This window comes from Hyperoodon ampullatus (assembly GCF_949752795.1).
Source record: "Hyperoodon ampullatus genome assembly, chromosome: 1".
Classification (NCBI taxonomy): domain Eukaryota; kingdom Metazoa; phylum Chordata; class Mammalia; order Artiodactyla; family Ziphiidae; genus Hyperoodon; species Hyperoodon ampullatus.
The window spans coordinates 117,960,032-117,976,274 of record NC_136914.1 but is presented as its reverse complement, the minus strand read 5'-3'; the positions used below and the strand labels follow the sequence as shown (position 1 = coordinate 117,976,274).

Here is a 16,243-nt window from a genome sequence, read left to right as displayed (position 1 = left end):
GAGTATGAGTGCTCCAATAAAACTTTATTTACAAAAACAGGCAGTGGACCAGATTTGACCTGCAAGTCATAGTTTGTTGAGTCCTGTCCTAAGCAGAAGAAAACAATTTAGACCAGCAATATGTAGTATTGTATATCGAAATTTAAACTTTAATCTGATATTCTTCTCCTTTTAGATGGTCAATTATCCTAAAAACTGGTCACACCCAGTCCTGTTGAGAGTGCGAATAAATAATTATCAATACTATTATACACTGCCAGTAGGAGAGGTGCATTCATTTATTTCCTCAACAACTATAAAGAGCTATGAGCCCCAACATAGGCCACGTACTCCACAGGATACTGGGGACTTGAAAATAAAGTGCACAGGCACGCTATGCTCAAGGCACTGAAGGCTAGTGAAGGGAGGCAGACATTGAAATAGCTTGTAATTGCTCGAAAAAGTGATGAAATGGAAATTTCCCTGTATCTCTTATTGAAACATTGACAGTGGCATAAATATATTTGGCCAACAACAGCAGCAGCAATTAAAATAAGTAACAACTCATCTGGCTAACCGCAGTCGGAGGCATCAGATACATCCTTAATCTCATGACAGGATACCATGTGGTTTCGGGAACTGAATCCAGGTTGGAGTCCATCGGGCAGACCTGGGTTTGAGACTTAGTTCTAGTACTTACTACCCCTGGGACCTTGATTGTGCTTTTACCTCTGCGTTTTAGCATCCTCTATGTAAATAGAAATAGTAAGAGTACTTACTTTAAAGAGATGATTATGAACATTACATGAAATAGTGTAGGTAAAGCACCCAGCACACAGTAGGCTTCAGGCAAATGGCAGCTAATTATACGTATTCATTCAACAGCATTTGTTGAGTGCCTCCTAAGTTCCAGGATCATTCCAGGTACTGAACTAGGACTATCATTATCCTCATGATCTAATGAGATACCACAAAAGTCTCAACTTTAGAAGTTGCACAGTCCAGGTGTAATAGGTGGTATGCCCAATTCTGCGGAGTCCTCAGCCTGCCTCTTCCCACAACTGGTGGCCCTTCACCTCCCCCACCCCACCCCAGCACCATTCCCCATGACTCTTAGGAATCTGTGATGGTTAATTTTAGATGTCAACTTGACTAGGCCACAGGGTGCCCAGATATTTGGTCAAATATTATTCTGGGTGTTTCTCTGAGGGTGTTTCTGGCTGAGATTAACCTTTCACTCTGTAGACTGAGTAAAGCAGATGGCCTTCCCTTAGGTGGGTGGGCCTCATCCAATCAGTGGAGGGCCAGAATTGAACACAAAGGTGGATCCTTCCCCAAGTAAGAAGGAATTCTCCTTTCCTGATGACCTATGAATGGAACATGAGCTTTTTCCTGCCTTTGGATTCAGACACTGGCTATTCCTGGGTCTCCAGCTTGCCGACTACAACCCTTGGGACTTGCCAACGTCTACAGTTGTGTGGGACAATTCCTTCTGATAAATCTCTTTATATATAAATAAATATATTTCTCTCTCTCTCTCTACACACACACACACAAACACACATCCATTAGTTCTGTTTCTCTGCAGAACCCTAATACAGATCAGTTCTTACCCTGTACTGCTCAAGTCACAGGGATGACCAGCCTCCAGGCTGCCAGCACAGTTCTGGTCCAGGTGTGGGACCCCCGGAGTTGTGCAATGTGCAACCCACATGCTCAACACCGCAGCTGTGCTCTGATCACCCACCTCAACTCTCCATGGAACCTCCCACGTCCCCACCTAGCCTTCTCTCCCAGGGCCTTGTACTCAGTACTCATGGACAGGGCAATGACCCACCAACTCCAAACGTCCCCGACACCTTACCTCCAGGCATGCAACGGAAGCCGTCTCCCTGATAACCAGGTTTGCACTGGCACGTGAAGGACCCTGGAGTGTTGTAGCAGACGGCATCAGGGTGACATCGGCTTAGCTGGCATTCATCCACATCTGCAAGACAGCCACCAAGCCCGGGGATAGTGAGATTTCTTCTAGAATTCCTAGTTTACACAATAATATAAGCCACTTGCTCAACTTCTGGGGACTCAGTTTCTGATCTGGGAACAGTGATTTAAGAACTCAGCAAACATTAATTATCAAAACACGAACTCCTCAATTTCTATCTAGTGTATTTACAAATGTGTTTCACTTTGATGTTTTCATGAAGAATCAAGCATGCAAAAGGAAAAACGAGAGGATTTTTTTTCATTATTTCCTTCTCATCATAAACGAGAGCTTCAAAAATGTCTGAGTTTGGAGACAGATGATTAATTGCTTGACAGAAAAATCTTAAAGATCAGAGAAAATTCACATGTTCAGTAACAAAGAGAAAGTATTTCAGAAATTATAATCTCTTAGAGAAGCTTGGACTTTCCAGAAATACTCCATGGTATAACGTTAAGTAATTTTGCAAACCAGGGGACGGGGGAACGGTGTTCAGAGTTATTTCACTTAAAATTATCTCTAAGAGCACCCTGGCTGCCAACAATGGACTGATCTGAGGTCTGAATTTTGTGGAACCATTTATTCTCTGCATCTGAAGTCATTTATTCAAAAAGGGGACTTCACTTTTTTTGGAACAAAAGATTAGAGCAGGCCAGGTGAATGACTGTATGCATCTTATTAAACAAAAGGCTGGACTTTAAGCTCCACGTGTGTAAGGATTGTTTGTCTTTTCATGAAAGACAAACAATCTCCTCAGTCCCTAGCAGACAGCAGGTGTTTAATTATTGCCTGAACGAGCAAGTGACATGGAACAAAATGGTACGGGGAGGACAAGTGTCTTCCCCAATGAGAACAGCCCCCCAAAGAAAACACATAATTCAAATTACTAGAGATACAAAATACAGCCCATCTACTCAACAGAGTTGGGAGAAGAATTCTCTCTTTTTTTTTAAATTTAATTTTATTATTTATTTTTGGCTGTGTTGGGTCTTCGTTGCTGTGCACGGGCTTTCTCTAGTTGGGGCGAGCGGGAGCTACTCTTCGTTGCGGTGCGCGGGCTTCTCATCGTGGTGGCTTCTCTTGTTGCGGAGCACGGGCTCTAGGCGCACGGGCTCAATAGTTGTGGCACGTGGGCTCAGTAGTCGTGGCTCATGGGCTCTAGAACACAGGCTCAGTAGTTGTGGCGCACGGGCTTAGTTGCTCCGCGGCATGTGGGATCTTCCTGGACCAGGGATCGAACCTGTGTCCCCTGAATTGGCAGGAGGATTCTTATTCACGGCGCCACCAGGGAAACCCGAGAAGAATTCTCTTGAATTTGGAGTTGAGTCAGTAATTAGCATATGATAAGTATCACCCAGGGAATTTTCTCAGGTTACACAGGGAGGAAAGTCAGAGTGACCACATACCTTGGCAGGCTCTGCCATCCCCAGAGAAGCCTGGCAGACAGGAGCAGGTGTAGGAGGAGCCTCCCAAATAGATGCACTGGGCCCGCTGAGAGATGTCACAGTCATGAAGGCCAGTCTCACAGTAGTTGATGGGGCGCTGGTCCACGACAGCTTCAGACAAAAGGTTGACACACAATGTTTAGAAGAGTCCCCGGAGCAGTCCCAGGGCCCTGCCAAGCAGTGTAGTCCACTGAGGTGGATTATGTCTGGACCCCAGACCTCCAGACCTCTCTTCAGGTTCATCCCTGCTCCCCGCTGGATGGTCCCCCTGGCTCTCCTCCTGTTTCCCCCACCTGGATCCCGCCTCTGATAAGTCTTCGCAGCCTGCCACTGCAGGGGGTCAATCAGCCTGGCTCTCAACCTCAGCTTCGCCCCAGGGCTCTGTCTCAGGCCACTCTCCACACCTGGTCCCCGAAACCCAACTTTCCCTTCATCTGGATGTGGAGGTGGAATCTGCAGGTAGACACGCTTCCTGTGGCACCTCTGTTGGTGGAGCGTTTGGAGCTGAGGATCTGAGACTTCCACAGTATCTTTGCCCTCGGCTCACTGGGCAGGTGGAATATTCACTACGAATGCCAAAGTCACCCACGTCCCACCAAGGAAGGTGAAATCAACTTTCCCAGGGAAGTGAGACGGGGATGGTAGAATGACTGTGGGCCTCGGGGGTGGGCAGCCCTGGGTTTCTACTAGGTGCATGAGTCCACCATATGGCTTTGGGTAAATCATATAACTTCTCGGAACCACAATTTCTTCCTCTGTAGAATAGGAATGACTTCCAGCTTGCCAAGCGTGGGGAGGCCCAGTAGGTGGGACTATTCTAAAGGGTCCTGATGACAAGACTCAGAGAATGAGGTTGTAGGAAGTAGGCATGTGACATAGAGACTAGAAAATCATACCCCATCTTGTGCTGTTGCCTCAAGATGAAAGTCAAGGACTAAGGTCTAGGGGGTGATTTCCAACAGCTGGTTCAGATACTCTGGGGTTTGTAAGGCACTTTAACTTCTGGTCTTAAAGCTCTAAGGCCCAGGTCAGAGTCCTGGCCCTTGCAATGTCAGAACAGAACACTTTCTTCCTGCAAGGAGGCCCTCAGGGTTTAGATTATCCTGGACACAGGAGGACTCCTCATCTTTATCCTCAGTGAGTCTTCCCAAGATTAATTCCAGTTCATCCTGCCTCAAGTGCTTCGGCAGAGAGAGCTCCAAGCACTGTCAGGGGACAGGTAAAGAAGAGGATCCTCTTCAAAGGTCTGTGCCCATGAGAGGTTAGCAAAGTACTGTATTGGCAGATGGAGGCCCAGCCTGTGGACTCAGTAGTTTAGACTCCTGAAGTTGGACTGTTAACTAACTCCCATGGGACAGGGACCATGGAACCAAGTCTGTGGGCCAAAGGGTTACTGGATTTTAAACTGCTACAAGTGGTCCAAGTTTCCTTCTAGAAAACAGTAGCCCAGATTACACTGAACCAAACCAAGGACACGCTGTTTCCTTGGACCACTCCTGTTTTCTCTCACTTTTCATCGTTTCTAACATTCTTCTTCTCTCCAGGGTCTTCTTTCCCCCAACTCCTTCAGCTCGCACAGTGTGAAAGGGACACTCTCGGAGAATTGGGACCAAAAAAAAGATAGGGGAAATATACCCAGACAGAACAACCAGGAAAGGAGTCTCACTTCTCTTCCATCAAATATTCATGTCATTAGAGTGCGTAAGTGATCATTTTACACATTGTGTTCTCTCCAGCCACATTGTGCCCCACCCTTGGTAACAGGGAAGGACCTTGCTGCAACATGGGTAGGTCCTAATGTCCCCTGCCCTGCCATCACCTTCACCTTTGCTTCTATTTTTTTTTGGCCAAACTGCTTGGCTTACAGGATCTCAGTTCCCCAACCAGGAATTGAACCCTGGGCCCACGGCAGTGAAAGTGCAGAGTCCTAACCACTGGACCCCCAGGGAATTCCCACACCTATGCTTCTATAATCCTCAAACCCTTTCTAGAAAAGGCAGTTTATAATTTAATTTTTTAAATCACGTTTTCCTTTATGTAAGACCATTTTTCACACCAGAGCAATTTTCTTCTGAAGGAAGCTTTAGAACTTTACAACTCCAAACAATTTAGTTCTACTTTTTCATTTTCAAAGTATACAAAGCATTTTTTTTCTTTTTCTTTTTTCTTTATTTTTTTAACATCTTTATTGGAGTATAATTGCTTTACAATGGTGTGTTGGTTTCTGCTGTATAACAAAGTGAATCAGCTATACGTATACATATATTCCCAAGTCCCCTCCCTCTTGCGTCTCCCTCCCACCCTCCCTATCCTACCCCTCTAGGTGGACACAAAGCACCGAGCTGATCTCCCTGTGCTATGCAGCTGCTTCCCACTAGCTATCTATTTTACATTTGGCAGTGTATATTTTTAAGCAAAATATACAGCAACCCAAAGGAGACCTTTTCACTAATTTACACAAGAGGGGCCACCAGCACATCCAGCTGTGCTTCCCTCAAAGGCTCCTAACCCCGCAGGCTGGCAATTTCCTACAATTCTCACCCTGCCTGTCAACTAGCAGGGGGTGCAGGGTGGGAGGGAGGGGAAAGTTTTGGAAAGGACAGAAAATCAGGCTCAAAATGGGATTTAAAACCAGTATGGAGGTTCCTTAAAAAACTAAAAATAGAATTCCCATATGACCCAGCAATCCCACTACTGGGCATATACCCAGAGAAAACCATAATTCAAAAAGACACATGCACCCCAATGTTCATTGCAACTCTATTTACAATAGCCAGGAGATGGAAACAACCTAAATGTCCATTGACAGATGAATGGATAAAGAAGATGTTGTGCATATATACGATGAAATAGTACTCAGCCATAAAAAGGAACGAAATTGGGTCATTTTTAGAGACGTGGATGGATCTAGAGACTGTCATACAGAGCGAAGTAAGTCAGAAAGAGAAAAACAAATAACGTATATTAACGCATACATGTGGAACCTAGAAAAATGGTACACGTGAACTGGGTTGCAAGGCAGAAGTTGAGACACAGTTGTAAAGAACAAACGTATGGACACCAAGGGGGGAAAGTGGCGGGGGGGTGGAGGTGGTGGTGGGATGAATTGGGAGACTGGGATTAACATATATACGTTACTATGCATAAAATAGATAACTAGTGAAAACCTACTGTAGAGCACAGGGAACTCTACTCAGTGCTCTGCAGTGACCTAAATGGGAAGGAAATCCAAAAAAGAGGGGATATATGTACACGTATAGCTGATTCACTTTGCTGTACAGCAAAAACTAACACATTGTAAAGCAACTATACTCCAATAAAAATTAATTTAAAAAAATTAATTACAATTACATGGTCCGTTGGGGTTTTACTTTTCTAGCCCCTGCACTTCTGAAGAGAACCCTGAACGGTGACCTGGCACGGGCAGAGCCGAGGAACTGCCCTGAGATGCTGCCACCCAGTGTGACATTGGTCCCCGAGAGACTCCTGCAAGGCTGGCTGGGGCCAGGAAATGAGACAACGCAGAGAAGGGAGGTGATGCCAAGAAGGAAGGACAAACGAGGGAAAGAAGCCACGTGTTACAAGGAGAGAAAAGGGCGGGGGATAAAGAGCCTTTAGGAGAGTGGTTTCACAGCCTCTAGTTACTTTAAGTTCTGAGAAAAAGATCACAAAGATGAATGATTCACAATAATTTTTCCTAACAACATGACAGGAGAGGGAGGGAGAACAGGAACGCTGGGTGAGCCAGGCTGAGCCTTTAGCCTAAGCCCAGCCCTGTTCCCCCTGACCGATGGGCAGGTGCATGGTGCTGTGCACTGTACAACTTGGGGTCCCAACCTGCCCATGCTCTGTACAGGCCACGTATCACAGGGGGCAACTGTATCTACACATAAAGGTGATTTGCAGGCCAGCTGAGGCTCTTTTCCTTTGTGTCAGCATACTCTGCACATTCCAATTAACTAAAAGTTTGCACCCAGGGGAAAAGAGAAAGTCACAGGCTTGCAGAAAATGACAAAGATGGAAATCCACAAAGCAGCCCCTCCCCTAATGGATACCCATCCTCATGGAAAGACAGTCACCTCTGGCCATCCACACACCCTGCATGAGTGCCCAGCACCTCACAGTTGTCAGGACACAGAGCCGGCCTCCTAAACCATCCAGATTCTTTCCTCACCCTTCCCTGCTCTGACCTGACAGACATCGTCCCAGCCTGGGCTTCAACACAGGACGTCGTTTTAACAAGGAATTCTGGGAGAGTGAAACTGACCAGTCAATTATCCAGTGAGGAGCCAGAGTCTTTGTGTGAATGCATTCAGGCAGACTTGGTTTCACCCTGTGAGCCATCTCTCTACGAGGTGAGTCTCAAAGGAGGCAATTAAAAGAGGCAAAAAGCCAAGTGGGATGGAAGTGCACAGGGGGCCACAGGCAGGGGGAGAATCAGGAAACCTCGATGCCAGGTCTTGGTGGAGTTTAATGATCTTCAGGTAGTTTTCACACTGCTTCTGAGAGGGGGGAATCCATTATTCAAACAAAATCTTACTCAGAAATTGATATACAGAAAAATGAAATAGTCCTTGTATCCCCACTGGCAGATCCTGGGGCATCTCCAAGGGCTCCACGGGACACAGGAAGCCCATGATGCAGTCTAATCACCTCATGTTACAGGTGAGGAACTGAGGCCCAGAGAGGTTGTCTTCCTCAAAATCAAATGCCTAGGAGTAGACGTTTGCCCACCACCTGTCTTGCACCCCACCCCAGCCCTTCTGTGAGGGTGGATCCCAGGAATGGCTGGAGACGGAAACCGAGGACACAACATGCCTCACACACGTCTGCCCCAGGACCGTCCACGTCACCACTCAAGGGGTAAAGGATCCACCACCAAAGCTTCAGCCAAAATATAATGCAAATGTGTTGCCACAAAAAATAGACCTTTGAATCTCCTTCGTCTCAAAAAGCAGAGAAGGAAGTCAGGCCAAAGTCACAGAAATTGTTGTTCGCTATGGAAAGAAAAAAAAAAAAAGAAAGTAACTTTAGCAGAGTTGAAATCTCAGCTCTGTGCAAAGGGGACTGGCTGTCTCTCAGTTCACAGATGTTTGGGTCATACTCAAAATATGAGAACGGCCTGTTCCCTCCGCCCTCAAGACACCATCTCACCCTGGGACCTTGGCGGCCTCATCTGAGTTTCAAGACAGAGCAAACAGAAAGCATGCTAGGGTTTAGTAAACAGCAAGGAAAGCACAAGGAGATGGTTCACTGATGCAGTAAAAGAGGAATCTGTTTTAAATTGGGAAGAAATGTTGAGTTCAGACGGCCCCTTTAGCATGCTGCCCTCCAGACCTGGAAATCTCCAAGAATCTTTGAACTTGAAATTCTTGGAAACGACAGGTCAAAGTGCAGCAGTTGGAAAAAGTGGGGAAATTTAAACAATCTGGCTCTTTGGAGTTGGCCCATCACCATCATCACCAAAATCATCAGCAAACCTAAAGCATAATTAGCCCAATTAATAGCCTTAACTTCTAACTTTGATAGGCTATGAAGTTATGCTAGTACTTGTGGCTTGTAAAATGGAAATCCATAAACAGAAAGGCTCCGAATGGAGTTTTAGATGTAAATCAGGAAGAATTCAATCTAAGGCAGGTAGTGACACAAATGCCTATAAGGTGTTCCCTCCACGTGAATCCCAAGGCCACTAATTACAAGGAGAAACATGTCTAGTTGTTTGAATAGCTATTAAAAGAATAATGAAAAGAATTAAAAGGAATTCTATAAGAAGGGAAGGGTATCACCAGTGTAGACAGACAACACTGCTAATTCCTTGTACCTGTGACTCTCCAGGCAGTCGGAGGGAAGGAATGAAGTCTGATTCACCTTTGTAAACTGTCCTCCCCAACAGGACAGGGAACCTTTCATCTCAGCCAGGAAAACTACCTGGGGCAATACCATTCACACAGGTGCTGACATACGTCATGTGAGTTACTCGTTTTGAAAAGTCACCCACAGAACTTACCCACACACGTTCCCTCCTCTGAAAACCGGAAACCCTCCACACACTCGCATCGGAAGGTTCCTGGTTGGTTATTGCAGATTGCATGGCTCCCACACACCGAGGGCTGCTCTGAACATTCGTCAATATCTACAGCAAAAAAAAATGTTTTTAAGATTTATTAATTGATTCATTGATTTTTGGCCTCACCGCTCAGCTTGGGGGATCTTAGTTCCCCGACCAGGGATCAAACCCAGGCCCCCTGCAGTGTAAGCGCCAAGTCTTAACCACTGGACTGTCAGGGAATTCCTCCCAAATTTTTGTTTGAATGCAGACTTTAAAAAAAAAAACACCTCTTCAAACAGCACTAAACATAATAAAATAGAAAGCATTTTGGCATGCAAATGGACCCACTTTAAAACACACCTTTTTATATTCCAGAAATGATGTTAAAGAAATCTTTTTTTTCTGTGCATAATTTGAGAGTGAGCCCAAGGCCCTCCTCCTAAATAAATGTGTACTCCCCACTCCCCACCCAACCTGCCCTACCTTTTGGAGTTAGTTGCTGAGCCTGGCACCGACTAACATCAGATGGGCAAATATGTGTTAGAAAGACGTGCAGACAAGTCTCCAGACTCTGAATAAGGTTCCTAAACTACAAAATGTAATTAAATATACTCTTGTTCAAAAATATTTCCTTTCTCCAACGATAGTGACAAAGCAAAGTTGGACCGTTTAAAGCCTAATTGTGAATCTTGGAATGTTATCCTGAGCTTAATGCACTAACAGGAAAACCATTAACTCATAAGATTGTGAGTGATGCTCTCTCACAGGACAACACTGTGGCCATCGCGTGGGGTGACTGGAACAAAGGAACGTATGCTCTGCAGCTGGACACAGCTACGTTCAAATCCTGCCTCCTTTCCCTACCAGCTTGTGTGGTCCTGGGCAAGTTGCCTCACTACTCTGCCTCAGTTTCCCCATTGGTGAGTACTCATGCTACTATTCATCTTGAGGGGTTCTACTGAAGATTACAGAAAATGGATGTAAGCCTAGCCTGCTCAAGAAATGTACCTATTGAGGCTTCCCGGGCCATCCGGTGGTTAAGACTCCACGCTCCCAATTCAGGGGGCACGGGTTTTATCCCTGGTTGGGGAACTAAGCTCCTGCATGCCGCGGGGTGCGGCCAAAAAATAAAAAGAAATTTAAAAAAAAAGAAATGTACCTATTATTATTATCCTACACTACCAGCCACAGGGGTGTTCCTATTCTAGGAACATAGCCCTCAGATGGCCACTGGCATTGGGGGCCAGTCTGGCTACCATTACAGGAAGGCTGGTTGGCCCAAATAAGAAATCAAGCTACTCTGTCATCACCTGGGTTACCTGTCCACTGATGGATTGAAATAAATACAGTCACACAAGATCCTTCTGTGCCAACCTCACTCTCAGAGTGCACAGGTACTTCTGGCATTTTTAGAACTCTTAGAGATGCATGTGAGGAAGATTTCATAGTGGCTGAGACCACACAACTCCCCTCCCCCTCCCAGCTGCCCATCCTCAATTCCATCATGTGAATCTTCCTCATGCTCCACCTCCAATGGCCAGTCCAGCCGGTCTCTTCACTGGTGAGGCAAAAGCCCTGCTGGCTTTTTGGACTACATTGCACAAGACAGGAATTTTTGCCGCTTCAGCCCCGTAGTTGGACCTATACTCAGAAAAAAACCCAAACCAAATGGCATTCAGCTTTTGAAACCACACTACAGTGTAAGTTTCTGTGACATGCTTAAGATACACGATCTCAGGGCTTCCTTGGTGGCGCAGTGGTTAAGAATCCGCCTGCCAATGCAGGGGACACGGGTTCGAACCCTGGTCCGGGAAGATCCCACATGCCACGGAGCAACAAAGCCCGTGAGCCACAACTACTGAGCCCACGTGCCGCAACTACTGAAGCTTGTGCACCTAGAGTCCGTGCTCTGCAACAAGAGAAGCCACCGCAGTGAGAAGCCCACGCACCGCAACAAAGAGTAGCCCCTGCTCACTGAAACTAGAGAAGAGCCCACACGCAGCAAGAAAGAACCAACACAGCCAATAAATAATTAATTAATTATTTTTTTAAAAAAAAGATACAAGATCTCATATCACTTATATGTGGAATCTAAAATTTGGCACAAATGAACCTATCTACAAAACAGAAACAGACTCACAGACATAGAGAACAGACTTGTGGTTGCCAAGGGGGAGGGGGAGGGAGAGGGATGAACTGGGAGTTTGGGGTTAGCAGATGCAAACTATTACGTTTAGAATGGATAAACAACAAGGTCCTACTGTATAGCACAGGGAACTATATTCAGTATCCTGCGATAAACCATAATGAAAAAGAATATAAAAAAAGAACGTATATATGTGTATAACTGAGTCACTTTGCTGTACAGCAGAACTTAACACAACACTGTAAATCAACTATACTGCAATTAAAAAAAAAAAAGCTACAAGATCTCAGACCAGAGGATGGCTCCAGGCACAGCTGGAAGGTTACAGAACAAAGCCCCTCCCAAGGCAGCCTCTTAAGGAGCTGAAGCTGGGATGGGGCTGGAGGGATACTCAGCAAGTGTGGACTTTCCAGCTCCATCCACCAGCTGCTGCTGCTTCAACAACATGGGAGAAAAAGATCATTCTGTTTCACTGTGTCTGCACTACAGCCCTCAGAGGACACAACAGGCCAGATGTCTGGACACGCTGTGCAAACTGCAGGGATCCACGGCTGAGGCTCAACTGCCAAAGCACAAGAGCACAGAGCAGCAGTTTCCAATCAAAGGGACAGAACACAATCACCAGGGGAAATTTTCCAAGCTTCATTCCACCCCTAGAAGGTTTATGGAAAGGGAAACTGCACGTTTCAAGAAAGCTTCTTAGGTGATTGGAAGGATGCTCATCCTGCACACCCTACCTGGAGAATCACGGCAAATAGGATCTGGGGGCCCGTGGGATGAGGGAGGGGATGGTCCCCTAGCACTACCCCACCTCCATGCAGGTCTACACATAAAATCCAAGCTGGGCGACTCCTTTTCTTTTAGAGCAAAACCCTAGCCATTTCCCTGATATTATTTCACGGTCCTTACAGTTTGGAAATTCTTCCTAATGCCTAATTGAAACCCTCCCTTCTGTAATTGGAGGCTAGGACTCTAATCCATTCTTTAGTAGAAAGAGTGAACTAGTGATAACTGTTCCTTATAAAAGATCACAATATCTGCTTGAAGATTATTGTTCTTCTTAGTCATGATCTGGTCAACGTCCTCACTGGGAAGAGGTTTCCTTTCACATAAATCATTCCCTAACCCAACAGGAAAATCCTGGATTATTCTTGTAATCACTGCTTCCCTTTTGACTTTTTTTCAGAGTGGCTACTTTTCAACAACTCTAAGTTTCTCTGAAATGTGTCCTTTTCATAAACACCAGGCTCTCATTGGAGAAGAGTCTCAGGATTTATTTGTTAAATGCCTTGTGCGCACTCAATGAGAGATTGTGCAAAACCCTCTCTTACAGCCTCCCAACTGAGAAATATAGGGAAGCCATTCTGTCAGGCACCAGAGCTCTTGTGATTCAACTGGAAATCTCCAAATTAGCTTGCAGGGTCACTCTGCAGTGTCTAATCAAGCCCAGCCTTATTTTGAATGTCATCTATCATTATATCAACATTACACACACTGAATGACAAAGGCTCACCCTCATTCTCTTCAGAGGCACTTTCCAGGTCAAAATAATATGTGAAGTGATCTGCTTAATGCAATTTCCTATCAACAGCCCGGTGTCTCAATGCATTAACACTACGAGGTTTATTCTCGTGACCCAGAACAGAAAGTAGCCTGACTAGGAATATACCCACATTCCATGGTGCAAATCTGCCAGGATGAGGACTAATCACAGGGCAAAAGCAAGTGTGCACAAACACCTGTCTTCCTGGGCCAACACATCAGAGGGGTTTCCATGATAGCAACAGATTCCATCCATAAAGCATGGCTGGTTGTGCCTTGGGAAAGTGAAGCAAGCAGTCCCACCACAAGCTCAGGCACCAAAAGCAAAATTAGCCAGAGGTTATGGGTCAGCAGGTTGGGGTAGCTCCATGTTTTACTAATACAGTAATTCCCCTACATACGAATGAGTTCCATTCCGAGAGTGCATTTGTTAAGTCCAATCTGTTCGTAACTCCAACACACTTAGCCTAGGTACCCAACTACCACAATCATCTATATACCGCTGATTTTACGCATGCTTCCGGACATCTGGGCTTGAAATAAAGATACTGTACTACTGTACTCTATACAGTACTGTAAAGTACACAAAAGCACACCCACTTATAGAGGATGCACGCACGTGACAATGTACACCAGACACGTGAACTAACTTACATGACTGGACATGCGAATGCACATTTGCAGCTTTGAAGGTTCGCAACTTGAAGGCTTGTATGTAGGGGACTTACTGTATTCAGTTGGCTTATGAAGCTGAAGCAGAGCTACATAAAGACTGAGGAGGTACAGGCTTCTGCTGAAGAAATGGGGATACCTCATCCCTTCGTGGTGTCCTTCACCATCACCATGGCCTGGGAGGTCTCTGCTCACACACACACAGTATCACAGTTTCAAAGTGGCCTGAGCCAATTTAGCCATTCAAGACTGTTGGGCTCTTTGGGGAAACACTGGGGAACTCTGATGATCAGAGGTGAGTAGGAACTATGTCCCCTGCCCAGTGTTATGTTACAAGGGAAGCAAGTCTCAGACTGAATTCTACCACACGGACAAAGTCATCAGCCAGCTGGCTAGACAGTTGTACAAGCTGTTCCTGTAAGCCCAGTCCCTGCTCTCCATCCTTTCAGACGTTCCAATGAGCACCTCACATAAATTTCACTCTGAAGTAAATGCAGCAATACCCCAGCAGCAGGATCTGCTAACCTTCACGTGAAATCAGCACACTAAAGCTGCCATTCACTGGAGGCATCCAATGGATTCAATTCAATGGATTCCGGACCCAAGGCATCGTTCCCAAATTCCAAGGCTGCTGGGCTCCCCAGATTCTTATGCCCCAGTCATTCAAGGGGGCTGCTCATCATTCTGGCCAAAAAGACATGTGCACACCACCCATTTCACTAGGGAAGCTTACTTCTAGCACTCCTTACATTTGTTGGTGAGCCCCTGTGGCAGGTTTAGGAAGCTTTGACATTCTTACCCTAGTTGCCTCTGCTGTATGGACTCTTCATTGAGTCAGGAGTCAACTAACTGCCTTTTGGTGGTGGATTAAAATTTAGTAACAAACATAAATATCAAGCTGTCTAAGTGAAAGTATTTAAAGTGAAATTATAAGTAATAAAATAAGTACAATGAAGACAGTATAATATATGCACTTGAGTCAGAGACTCAAGGTCCAACGTTCCAATGTCCCCGGCTCATCTGTAAAAACAGGAATAGACCTCCCACCCATTAGGATGGCCGCTATCCAAAAAACAAAACAAGTGTTGGCAAGCATGCAGAGAAGTTGCAGCCCTTGTGCACTGGTGATGGGATATAAAACGGTGCAGCTGCTGGGGAAGACAATATGACGGTTCTTCAAAAAAATCACACACAGAATTGATGTGACCCAGCAATTCCACTTCTGGGTATATCCCCAAAAGAGTTGAAAGCAGGGTCTCAAACAGATATTTATACCCCATGTTCATAGCAGCATAATTCACAACAGAAAAAGAATTGAAGCAACCCAAGTGCCTATAGACAAATGAATGGATGAAAAAGAAAAAGGAGTATGTGTATACAATGGAATACTTCACAGCCTTCAAAAGAAAGGAAATTCTGACCCAGGCTACAACATGGATGAACCTTGGGGCCACTATGCTAAGTGAAATAAGCCAGATACAACAAAGGACAAATACTGTATGATCCCACTTACATGAGTTACCTAGAATCATCAGATTTGTTGAAAGTATTATTGAATGGTGGTTGCCAGGGGCTGGCAGTGGAGGGGAGGGATGGGAAGTTGTTATTTAATGGGAAGAGAGTTTCAGTTTTGCAAATGAAAAGAGTTTTGGAGATGGATGGTGGTGATGGTCACACAACAATGTAAATGTACTTAATGCTGCTGAACCGTACACTTAAAAATAGTTAGAATGATCAATTTTATATTATGTGCATTTTACCACAATTAAAAATAATTTTTAAAAGACAGAAATGAAAGAATCTATCTTATTAGAGTTGCTGAATTAAATCAGTTAGTGTTTGTGAAGCACCTAACACAACAATGCCTGGGTACGTCGCAGTTGTAGTCATATCGTGTGTGTTATAAACAGCGCTGACTTTCCCTTCCTTTAAGCCCATGTATTCTCGACGTGAAGTGGAGCGTGACCTTATAAATTCTACTCTGCTGCTTAGAGTCAGGGCATCTGACCAGATGAAGGAAGGGCCAGGACCCCTAACATCACGGAGGGAACACTGAGCGTGGGGCTTCAACAACTCAGCGTGACCATCAGTGTTTATCTCACTGGTGCTGCCTCTTCCTCGCCCCTCTGCTGTACAGGATCTGTTTCTGCAGCCCCCCAGCCCACTGCCCACCACCACCAAGTCAGAGTGGACGGCTGTACCGTAGCAGGTCTGTCCGTCTCCCCGGAAGCCGATGGAGCACTCGCAGGTGAACTGGGTCCCGGAGCCGGGGCGACAGGCTGCATTGCTGTCACACCCATGAGTGCCAATGTAGCAAGGATTCTGAAGGGCATCAGGGGAGCCGTCTGTGAAGGCAGAGACATTGAAACCCAGTGAGGATTCAGAAACTCTTATTCCTCCAGAAACTCCAGAAAGTAAGGCAGGACTGA

The 16,243-nt window shown here is 45.5% G+C and overlaps 1 protein-coding gene across 1 annotated transcript in view; it reads right to left on the bottom strand.

Annotated features, from left to right (window-relative positions):
- The window catches only part of NID1 (nidogen 1), a gene marked incomplete at both ends in the record, with an annotated part of 99,028 nt that overhangs the window by 41,042 nt on the left and 41,743 nt on the right, over nt 1–16,243 (bottom strand). The window contains 4 exons of the mRNA XM_079699899.1: nt 1,844–1,966; nt 3,367–3,516; nt 9,413–9,538; nt 16,016–16,159. Of these exons, the coding sequence (XP_079556025.1) occupies nt 1,844–1,966; nt 3,367–3,516; nt 9,413–9,538; nt 16,016–16,159 (543 nt within the window). The remainder of the gene's footprint in view (nt 1–1,843; nt 1,967–3,366; nt 3,517–9,412; nt 9,539–16,015; nt 16,160–16,243) is intronic.